This window comes from Rhinolophus sinicus, chromosome 3 (assembly GCF_057876585.1).
Source record: "Rhinolophus sinicus isolate RSI-liver-muscle chromosome 3, RSI-T2T, whole genome shotgun sequence".
Taxonomy (NCBI): Eukaryota; Metazoa; Chordata; class Mammalia; order Chiroptera; family Rhinolophidae; genus Rhinolophus; species Rhinolophus sinicus.
In genome coordinates this window covers 24,549,597-24,561,377 of record NC_142503.1, presented here as the reverse complement: position 1 = coordinate 24,561,377, position 11,781 = coordinate 24,549,597, and the positions used below count along the sequence as shown (strand labels likewise).

The 11,781-nt window shown below is 36.7% G+C and overlaps 1 protein-coding gene across 6 annotated transcripts in view; it reads left to right on the top strand.

Moving 5' to 3' along the window:
* Nucleotides 1–11,781, top strand: part of CPLANE1 (ciliogenesis and planar polarity effector complex subunit 1) — a 96,714-nt gene that overhangs the window by 2,267 nt on the left and 82,666 nt on the right. For all 6 annotated transcript variants that reach the window (XR_012495161.2, XM_088796490.1, XM_074328988.2 and 3 more), the window contains exons 2-7: nt 5,047–5,175; nt 7,126–7,261; nt 7,374–7,493; nt 8,346–8,578; nt 10,029–10,135; nt 11,093–11,249. Coding sequence is in view for 5 of the 6 variants with exons in the window: in XM_088796490.1 (XP_088652616.1) it covers nt 5,095–5,175; nt 7,126–7,261; nt 7,374–7,493; nt 8,346–8,578; nt 10,029–10,135; nt 11,093–11,249 (834 nt within the window). In the remaining variant the exon portion in view is untranslated. The remainder of the gene's footprint in view (nt 1–5,046; nt 5,176–7,125; nt 7,262–7,373; nt 7,494–8,345; nt 8,579–10,028; nt 10,136–11,092; nt 11,250–11,781) is intronic.

The window sequence follows — 11,781 nt, the reverse complement described above, 5'->3', positions numbered from 1 at the left end:
GTCAGCCCCTTATAGGTTAAGATGTTATCCCTTTTCCCCGCTATCATTAGTATTTTTTCTTCTTTTGCAAATTATTAAGAAATTTGTGGAGAGATACCTCTAGATTATGTTAATATCCTGTTCCTCATCAGGATTTTCCTCTGCTTGATTTAGCATCCATTGATTGTTCTTTCTTAAATAAGTTTTTAATATAATGGTTGCAAAATGGTGATTTTCCACATCTGCCACCATATAACTGTGGTCTCATTTATTTATTTAATAGATTGTAACCCATTACTCATTTTATTAGGGAATATTGGGGCACAGTGCATTTCTCCAGGGCCCATCAGCTCAAGTCGTTGTCCTTCAATCTAATTGTGGAGGGCACAGCTCAGCTCCAAGTCCAGTCGCCATTTTCAATCTTTAGTTGCAGGGGCACAGCCCACCATGCCATGGAGGGAATTGAACTGGCAACCTGTTGTTGAGAACTCATGCTCTAACCAACTGAGCCATCGGTCTGCCCCTCTGGAAGTAACGGCAGCTCTTTGTCTTCAATCTAGTTGTGAAGGGCGCAGCTCACTGGCCCATGTGGAAATCGAACTGGCAACCCTGTTCAAAGCTCATGCTCTAACCAACTGAGCCATCCGGCTGCCCCCATTTTATTTATTTTGATGCTCAGGGTGCCCCAAATTTAGCCTGTGGGATTTGGTCCTTCAGTCTTGTTCCTGTTTCTTTTTGATATGCCCTTATCATATGTTTACTTCCTTACTTTGGAACAAGATCGTCCAGGTCCATCTGGTCCCTGCTCTACCCCAACCCTGAAATCAGCCATTTTTCGAAGAGCCCTCATTCCTCTCACTGAGGAATGGCATTTAGAAACCCAGATTTGAAGGCAAAATTATCTTATTGCTTCTGGGGTGTCACTGCTTCTAGTCCCTTTTAGAGGACAGAGCTAGAAATCGTGAGTTTTTATACTAATACTTCCAGTTCTAATACAATTCTTTACAGCTCTTCCTTACCTTTTCCCCATTCTATAATTGATTTCCCCTTTATTCTACAATGAGAATGCTGGCTTCCATCAACATCAATATATACGTTCATTTGCTCAATCCTACAATACACACAAAATAGCTTCATAATTTCTATACTCACACACCTAGGAAAAGCAAACCTAAGAAAAGTTTGAGATTTGTTCTTTTTATCTTTAGTTTGATAGTATATAGTCAAAATACTCTTTAAAAGTTACTTGAATTAATCCTTTTTCTCTTCAGTGTAGTTTTTCATTTGAAATGAAGTCAGGTTTATTTGCTTGTCTTTGTATTTTTAGGTCCCCCCAATTCTTGTTTTAACATAAGTCAAAAAGTCAACTGTACAAAAACTATATTAAGAAGCATCACTCCCTCCTTAGCCTTTCTACTTAGTTTGACCCCACCCTTAGTTAACCTTTTTTGTTAATTTGTTTTATTTTTCTGTTTCCTTTTGTAAAATTAAATATTTTCCTCTTCTTACACACAAGGTAGCATACTATGTATACTGTTTTGCACTTTTTTCAGTTAATATATTCTAGAAATTACACTTCACAGATTATTATTACAGATCTTCCTTATTCTTTTTAGCAGCTGCTGAATATTTTCTCCCAACTGGTTTATTTGAATTGAAGTCCAAAAACGATCTTCATGTATTGCGTTTGATTGTATGTCTCATATCTATCTATCTATCTATGCATTAGTATATGTAAAATACATATGTAATAAGTTTCTACCCTTTCCCCCCTTTTAAAATGCCATTTATTTGCTAAAGAAACTAATTTATGCATCATTTTCATCAAATGTTCAATCTATTCATTTACTTATAAGTATATGGATTCAGGGTTTCCTATTTTATTTTGCAGATATATTCTGCAGAATTTCTTACATTCCGAATTTAGTTGTTTTATTCTCCTGGTGTTTTTAGTATGTTCCTTCAGTGTCTTTATTTCTTGTCAACTGGTGGTTAGATTCAGACAGATTCAGGTTGTTTTTAATTTTTTATCTTTGTAAGAATATTTCATAGATGGTTCTGTGTAGTTCCTATCTATGTAGCATCATATCAGGAGGCTATAATGTCATACATTTGTTTCACTGTTAGTAATTTAAAGATTGATTTAAAGTGGGGTTGGGGCATGTCAGTTCATTTCTTATGAAGTTCCCCATCTACTTTCACCTAATAGTTTTAGTAGCCACTGATACTATTTGACTAGATCTAGTTCACTAAGATCTGCAAGTGATGCTTTTCTAATGCTATCATTACTCTTGCATTTGGTTAGCTCTTTTTAAAGAATTTCTTGTTTATAATTTTTATATTTAAATTTATAAAAATAAATATTAAGGAAGTAGTTATCTAGAATGTTAGAGTTGTGAGCAATTGAAAAGCGTAATGTTTTAGTATAAAATATGAGGCTGGATAGAATCTTAATAGGTCATTCTGTGCTGGACTTGAATAGTCTTTTTGTTGTTGTTTTTAAAGATTTTATTGGGGAAGGGGAACAGGGCTTTATTGGTGAACAGTGTGTACTTCCAGGCCTTTTTTCCCAAGTCAAGTTGTTGTCCTTTCAGTCTTAATTGTGGAGGGTGCTGTTCAGCTTCAAGTTGTTGGTCTTTCAGTCTTAGTTGTGGAGGGCACAGCTCAGCTCCAGGTCCAGTTGCCGTTGCTAGTTGCTAGTTGCAGGGGGCACAGCCCACCATCCCTTGCAGGAGTCGAACCGGCAATCTTGTGGAGGACACGCTCCAACCAACTGAGCCATCCGGGAGCTCAGCGGCAGCTCAGCTCAAGGTGCTGTGTTCAACCTTAGTTGCAGGGGGCAGAGACCACCATCCCTTGCGGGAGTCGAGGAATCGAACTGGCAACCTTGTGGTTGAGAGCCCACTGGCCCATGTGGGAATCGAACCTGCAGCCTTTGGAGTTAGGATCATGGCGCTCTAACCGCCTGAGCCACTGGGCCAGTCCCATTGAATAGTCTTTTAAAGCTTGTTTTATATTTAAAAATCAGCTATTATTACACATGGCATCAATTGTACCAAATGTAAATTTTTTGGATTTCATAAACTAAATAGAATTAGGAAGAGGGAATTTAAAAAAGGAAGAAAGACTAAGGCTATGCTTGAACACAGTACAGGCCTGTGACCAAATGCCATCATTGTGCAAGATTTCCCAATTTTAAAAACTAAAAAAAAACACATTAAATTTGGCATAGTCAGACTTACAGGAAAATGCAAATAACAGTACAGAGAAACTTTTTTTATGAACCATTTGAGAGTGACTGCCAAACATATTCCTTTACCTTTGAATATTGTAGTGTGTATTTTCTACAAATGAGGACATTTGCCTATATAACTGCAAGACAGCAATCAAAATCAGAAAATTAACATTTATACATTACAACCTTCTAATTCTCAGTTTCTTTTCCTATTCAAGTTTTCCCAGTAGTCCAATATTGTCCATTATAATGAAAGGATAAAATTTACAGTTACTCATTATGTGTAGTTGTCAGGTTTTTCATTTTGAACCAGGTTCTCAATCTTTTCCCGACTTTCATAACCTTGAAACTTTTGAAGGTTACAGATCAGTTGTTTGTAGAATGTCCCTCAGTTTGGGTTTGCCTATTTCCTTGTGATTCAAGTTATGTATCTTTAGCACATACGTCACAGCTATTTTTCTCATTTACCTATTAGGTGGTACATATATGATTTTCATTTGTCCCATTTCTAGTAATTTTCTTTTTTTTAATTCAATTTATTGGGATGACATTTGTTAGTAAAATTATATTGGTTTCAAGTGTACATTTCTATAATACATCATCTATCTGTTATTGCATTGTGTGTTCACCACCCAGCGTCAGTTCTCCTTCCATCACCGTGTATTTGATCCCCTTTTCCTCTTCTATCAGCTCCCCTCCCCTCTTAACCTCTGGTAACCGCTAAACTGTTGTCTGTGTCTATGGATTAAATGGAGTCTGCCTGGCTTCTTCATTGTAAAGTTACTCTTTTCTCCTTTGTAACTAATGAGTATTTTATAGGAAGATACTTGGAGGCAATGTAAACATACCATTTTTCATCAAATGTTGAATTTATTTCCTTGTTTATAATTACATGGATTCATGATTTCCTATTTTGTTTCATGGATTTTAAATCCATTACTATAATTTGTTTTGATGGTCAAATCCTCGGTTTTTTCCGTGGGATCCCTTTCAGTGTGGCTTCTGTGTCCTTACTCAGCTTAGCTTAGGCTCCAATGCTCTGTACCAGGATACCCCACAGTGTGAACATCCTTCTCAGATTCTCCCAAGAATGGACCATTTGCCCAAGATTTATGCTCTCACCCTGCTTGGGCTCTGACAGGCTTCTTGGCGTCCACTGCAGCTGTCCCCATAGCCCACATGGGGACTTGCCAGGCATCTTCACTTCGTGATATCTCAGGGTTTCGTTTTTATGCGGGCTAGTTTGGAGTTTCCTACAGCTTGATGGCTCAGGGCAGTTTGAGTGCTTACGTGGTGAATGAGGCTTCAAGAGTGATTATTCCAGGGAGTAAGGTAGAAGCTGTACCGCCTTTTATGATCTAGCCTTGGGAAATGCATAGCATTACTTCCATTTTATTCTTGGTTAAAAGAGTCAAGATCCCACCCAATTTCAAGGGACAAGGCATAAACCAGAGCGCTCAATGAGAGAAGTGTCAAAGTCACAGTGTAAGAAGAGCATGTGGGATGGGAGGTATTGTGGCCAACATACAACCTGCTGCACTGAGAAAAGCAAGTCACGCAGAAACTTTATTTTCAAGATCTTTTCCTAGTTCTTGTTTCTCTTTATAGTTGGAGAAATAATTTGTCAAAAAAGCCCAACTGTTCAAGATATAAGATGAGATACTGAATGCATTGTCAGTATCTTACCTTAAAAAGATAACTGGGGGTGGGGGGGGAGATAACTGAGCTGATGAAAAAGTAATTTGCCAAAACTTCATGCAAATTCTAAGATCCTCAGTAAATATTATGGGCTATTTATTATTGATGTTGTTATTATTATTTGCTTCCTACAGTATCTTCTGACTCTTTTTACTTAATTGGCCATTGATACCTTAACAAGCATGGAGATAAGATTAGAAGTTTTGACATCAACAAGTATCAAGCAGAAAAAACCCTGGCCACGAGTCTCCTGGTTGGGACAGGTAGGTTTTTCTTTATCCATACAACACTAGTTGTAATATGTGTTACATGTATGCTCTGCATCTAAGATTGAAGAATGTTGTATGGGCTTTAAAAAATAAGACCTATCTTTAGAAGGATCAGCTGTCCACTGAACAGGGTTTTGTGTGTTTGTGTTTTGTTTTATTTTGCTTTGTTTTATAGTGAGCAAGTTAGCTTTTCCAGAAAGTTGAATGGTCTATCTAGAAGAAATATTTTACTTTCTTTTATTATTAGTTTCAGGTGTACAAAACAACATAGTGATTAGACATTTACACCCCTCACAAAGTGATAACCCCAACAAATCTACCATCTGACACCATACATAGCTATTACAATACCATTGGAAATATTTTACTTCCAAAAAATTTTTTTTCATATTATGCTTAAGAAGGTTGAGATGGCATATATCAAAGGGGAATATATAATCTTCTGAACCTTTCCCTACTAGACCTGTCGGTGTAGTGTTTCCTCCCATTGTGGTTTTCATGAGTGTGCAATAAAGTGCCCCTTAGAACTGGAATAAAGATGGGCCACAATACAGGAACACCCTTCACAATATGTGGAATAGATCCCTCACTTTCCTTAGGGAAAGTGGGCAAACCTATGAAGTCCTCTTAGAATTTATCATAATGAATTTAAAAATTCGGTGTTCAGTTTCATTTCTGTGAGATATGAACTTTCTCTAGAACAGTGTCCCTTGAACTTTGCAATGGTTCTGAATCATCTGGAGATCTCATTAAAACAAATGCTGGGCCCCACTCCCAGAGTTTCTGATTTAGTAGGTCTGGGGTTGGGGTTGAAGAATTTGCATTTCTAACAGGGTCTTAGGTATTGCCGATGCTGCTGGTTACTTTGAAAACCACTGCCCTACAATATATATGAAAATAGGGTTAATTCAAAACAGCATATCTTTTCTTTTTTTAAAAATTTTTTTTATTATTTTTAAATTTATTGGGGTGACAATTGTTATTAAAATTACATAGATTTCAGGTGTACAATTCTGTATTATATCATCTAAAATTTTTTTTTTTAGATTTTATTGGGAAAGGGGAACAGGACTTTATCGGGGAACAGTGTGTACTTCCAGGACTTTTTTCCAAGTCAAGTTGTTGTCCTTTCAATCTTAGTTGTGGAGGGTGCCGTTCAGCTTCAAGTTGTCCTTTCAGTCTTAGTTGTGGAGGGCACAGCTCAGCTCCAGGTCCAGTTGCCATTGCTAGTTGCAGGGGGCACAGCCCACCATCCCTTGCGGGAGTCGAACCGGCAACCTTGTGGTTGAGAGGACACGCTCCAACTAACCGAGCCATCCAGGAGCTCAGCGGCAGCTCAGCTCAAGGTGCCGTGTTCAATCTTAGTTGCAGGGGGCGCTGCCCACCATCCCTTGTGGGACTCAAAGAATTGAACTGGCAACCTTGTGGCTGAGAGCCCACTGGCCCATGTGGGAATCGAACCGGCAGCCTTCGGAGTTAGGAGCATGGAGCTCTAACCGCCTGAGCCACCGGGCCGGCCCCAGCATATCTGTTCTAGATGATAAAAAATGATCAGGGATAGGGATTACAGAAGCCATATCTATTTTAACCTAACTTAATAATTCAAAAACTTGCCCATGCTATTGTTCAAGTTGATGAAATTAAACAGCAGATAACTCAGTTTTAGCTAGCAGAATTGGAAGACATTCCTATAGTTGTAAATTTCAAAGAAATCTAAATTGCAATCATTAGGTCATCTTACCAGGTAATTCTAATAAGAGGTATTTTAAGATAGAATGAAAAATCTCCAGGTTACCTAATCAACCTTATTGTTCATTTTATGATTTGTAGTACAAATTTATAATCTTTCTTAAATGACACTTTTTCCTTTCTGAGATAACTTACTTAGATAAGTTGAATTAACTTGTGGAACCTTTTAAGTCTCTCACATATTTCATCTCTTAGGAAAATGAAGCTGTTTTTCTTTTGGATGGTAAATTCATAAATGAAATTAATTTGATATCTGGAAGGACAAAGAAGAAAATTCCTAGTCTGCAGCCTCTGTTGAAGGATGTTATTGTCCTAACAACATCCAGTAATGGTTAAGTAGTACTAATATTTTCAAAGGGCTGGGTTAACTATTTTTTAATAATTTGGGGTAATATTAAGGGAAATACTAGTTTATAAGTATTGCATTTCCTTTTTGCGCACAGATGCCTGGCTGGCTGGGGCACTTACTACAGAAGAGCTTTTCCTTTGGAACAAAGATCAAGATTGTTTGAAAACTATAATAGCAACTGAAAAGTCTAAGGAAATGATTAAAGCTGCAGTAGGTGAGAATTTCTTTAAATTGGTTTAATAAATAGGAGGGAAAGAAGATGAAACATTTTTCTATTACTATTTAAAAACTGTGTGTGTGTGTCACACACACACGGTGCCAAAAAATGTATACGTATTTTAAGAAAGGAAAACTGTATTAAAATTGTAATAGACAATATATACCGATAACAGAAGATGAATACAAGTCACGTTTGACTTCTGCAATTTCAAGAGATGCTCAAAGTGGTTACCATCAGCATCCAGACTTCTGATTATGGCGAACTACTGCTTGAGCAACACTGACCAAGTATCCACTTGTATACATTTTTTTGGCACCCCGGTATTCCATATATATATGTATATGTATGTATTTCTTTGGTGGTATTTACTTGTGATACTTAGATTCATCTTGAAGAAGAAAAGCCTGGCATATCTAACATATCCGTGATAATAGTGGGTTCCTAATATCACATAAATACGTGATAAATGTTACTATTATTAATATTTGTACTTTTAATTGATTCGTAGTTTTACATCCTAAACCAGGGGTGTCCAAACTGTGGCCCGTGGGCCAACTGTGGCCCGCAATCCATTTTTAATTGGCTCGCAGCAAATGCCAAAAATATATTTAATTTACTTAAATAAACCAGGTGAGGCAATACGTACTTCAACTCGAGTGAGTAGTCCGGCTGTTTGTGTGTTTTACCGCATATGGCCCTTGGTAAAAAATGTTGAAAAAAGTTTGGACACCCCTGTTCTAAACGGTAACATCATTTAGGTTTCTTATTGTCAGAATAGATAAATTATGTACCTTCTGGGGAGGATTGAAACTTCAGAGGTTTAATGACTTCTTTTCTTTTTTTTAGCAAGCTCTTTGAAACTGTGTTTGTATGTATCTGGAAATGGGAAAAGAGTTCTGCTTATAATTCCTTCTGGATGTATATGTCTTTGGGAATATTTGGAATTCAAGAATATCTTATCTTCTAAAAGCCCTTCATTGAAGGGCCAGTGGTCCCAGATCCTACCTGAAGAAGCAGTTCATTTGCCATCCCCTGAAGATAAAGAAGCTGTAGTGCATGCTGTTTTTATAAAAAATGAGGTAAAATTCGAATCAGACAGAGTGTTACTGAAGTTGAGATCTCAGACTCTTAAGAACAGACACTATCTCCCAAACTTTTGAGCAGAGTGTGGAATGGCATAACTATAGATCTCTAGTCACTATTGATTGTCACATTAATTGTGAAATGATGGTAAAGATATATTTGTATTTCTCGGTCATATTTTAAAATATGTTTATTAAAAATGGTTTGAACTTAGAGTTTCCTTTCTCTTTCACTAGTTTTACTTTTCCCTAGTTTCAAAATATAACTAGTTTTTTAATTTAAAAAGCTAGAATTGGGCTGGCCCGGTGGCTCAGGCGGTTGGAGCACCATGCTCCTAACTCCGAGGTCTCCGGTTCGATTCCCACATGGGCCAGTGAGCTCTACCCTCTACAGCTAAGATTGTGAACAAAGGCTCTCCCTGGAGCTGGGCTGCCATGAGCAGCCAGAGGTCAGCGTGGGCTGCTCTGTGCTGCCAGGAGCGGGCGGTGCCCAACATGAGTGGGCAGTGGCCAGTGTGAGTGGCTGGCAGCCAGTGTGAGTGGCCTGCAGCCGGCAAGAGCTGCCATGAGCTGCTATGAGCTGCTATGAGCGGCCGACTGAAGACCCTGACCAATTGCCTCAGCCTGGGGTGGGGGGGGTGGGGGGGGGGAGCTCAAGGCTCATAATACCAGCATGGGCCAGGGAGCTGTTTCCTACACAACTAGTCTGAGAAACAGCAGCTTGAACCGGAGTGGGGAGAAGGGGAGGCGGAAGAAAGGGGGGGAAAAACAAGCTAGAATTGGTGATATTAAGTAAGCCATTTAATTCCCAGGAAATAATATTCACTAACTAAAAAACATTTTAAATAGCTGCATGGTGCTCTGTGTATGTATGGACCAACATTTTATTACCCAGTCCGCTATTGTTAGAAGTTGTATTTTGAAGTTCTATTATTTTCCTCTACTTTCTCCCATCTACAGGGTAGTGTCCTAATTTAAATAATATATAACTATAAAAGAAGAGAAAAATAAGTATGTAAGAATCTTTCCAGTTATAGCCACAATAAATGGCAGTGTTTTCTTTTTCTTTTTCTTTTTTTTCTAATAAACTTTTTTTAAAATTAAATTTATTGGGGTGACAATGGTTAGTAAAATTACATAGGTTTCAAGTGTACAATTCTGTAATACATCATCTATATATCACATTGTGTGTTCACCACCCACAGTCAATTCTTGCAGTGTTTTCTTAAGAGAATAAACTACAGCTTGGTTTCCCGTTTGAGACATGCATGCCTCTGGCTCAGAAATAGTAATAAATTACTTAGTGCTTAGCTTAATGTTAATAAAAATATAAGCAGAATCTCAGTATGTTTCATTTCTTTCTGATGAGAAATATGTTTGTTTTATTATATATCTTGATTTATTTTCAGATTAATTATATACTAAAGTATATTAAATTTATCTACAGTTATTTGGAGACTGCTGCTTATGTTCATTTACTTTTTATTCTGGGGAATGCCTGAAGTTAACATTTCTAGCAATTCGGTGGCATGAGAATGTATTTACATCTATAAGGTGAGGTAAATGTTTCTTTCTTATTTTCTGTCCTGTATCTTTTGACCCATAAATACATAAGATTAGTAAATGACATGTAAATTTCAACTTTTTTTGAGACTTTACAAATCCTTTCTTCCCATAAGTATTGCTCTATTTCTTTGGTTTTTATTTTTTAAATGTTTAATCTAGAAAGGTTTTTTTGTTGTTGTTGCTTTGTTTTCCTTCTTGAAAGTGAGAATACATAAAAGATAAGGGAGGCTATGGTCTTGTCTTAAGACTATAAAAATAACTATTTTGTAAAGTAATTGAATTTTAAGAGGCACATAACTTATTTGAATTTACTACTGTACCTTTTAAATGCTAGAGTACTTTTTTATTACAATAGTTTTATTCTGAAAAGCCCAATAAAATAGAAAGAATGCATTAAAAGCATATAATGCCTAAATAAGTAAGATTTACTAAAATAATGTGACATGGGGGAGGGGATTCTTCTGTTTATTTTCTTTATTTTTTTATGCTAACAATATCTTATTAAGGTGTAATTTGTATAAAGTAAAATGAACGAATCTTAAGTGTACAGCTGGGCTTTAATAAGTATATGTGTGTGTAACCATCCTCATATTAAGTATAGAACATTGCCACTATCCTAAAATCCCCCTCTTCTCTGCCTATTTAATCCCTTTAAAAATGTTAGCAATGTAGAACTATGTCCATCGAAACCATTAGTGGAAGCACATGTATTTGGGGTTGACTACGGATCATACTGTTACTAACAAAACTCTGATACTGAGCTTATTTCATTGGTGACTGCTCTTTTGTTACCTGGATGAAACTTCTGAATGCTTGCAAAGAGGCCCTCTAATATATGTGCATATGTAGGAATTTAGTTGGACCATTTAATTTTTTGTATTGAACTATATACTAATTTAAAAGTTACTATACTTCCTGTTTTCAGTTATTTCATTATTTTCTTAGATCATTGCCATACCATGTTCACTGGGCACAACAAGATTGCCTTCTGGGTAGTCTAATTCCCAAGTGTGAACCAGTGAAGTCAAGAGGAGCTCTCATCTCTGCCTTTTCAAGAGATGGCCTTACCCTGGCAGTGACTCTTAATCAGAAAGACCCAAAGGTCAGTAAATGTACTCTGTCTTCGAAGTAACCTATAAAAGAGAGAGTTTAGTCCAGGTTTGAGATTTTTTTTTCCCCCTGAAGATAGTTTTTTTTCTTAATATAATATTACTTTATGTTCTTTAAATTGGAGTTTTCTGATCCATCTTAACATTGATTGGTGAAGTTATTTAAATTAGCTGCCATAGTTTTCAAAACTTGGTCTTCAGATGTGAAAAAGAGGATAAAGGAAAAGGACGAAAGAAGGGCAGTGCAGTAATTGATGTTCTTAAAATGTAGTGTAAAAAAGAGAAGAGTTATAGGTGGTCAATATTGTTTTGCCAATTGGGAAAGAACCCTAGTTTATTGATATAATAGATCGCTAGGTCTCCAGAATTATAAGTAATGATTAAGTAAAATAATTTTAATAATGCTTTTTTTTAAAACATTTTTTTTATTAGTTTAAGGTGCACAAAACAATGTAATAGTTAGACGTTTATCATTTATATCCCTCACACAGTGACAACCCCCCTCACCCCATCCACTACCCCTCT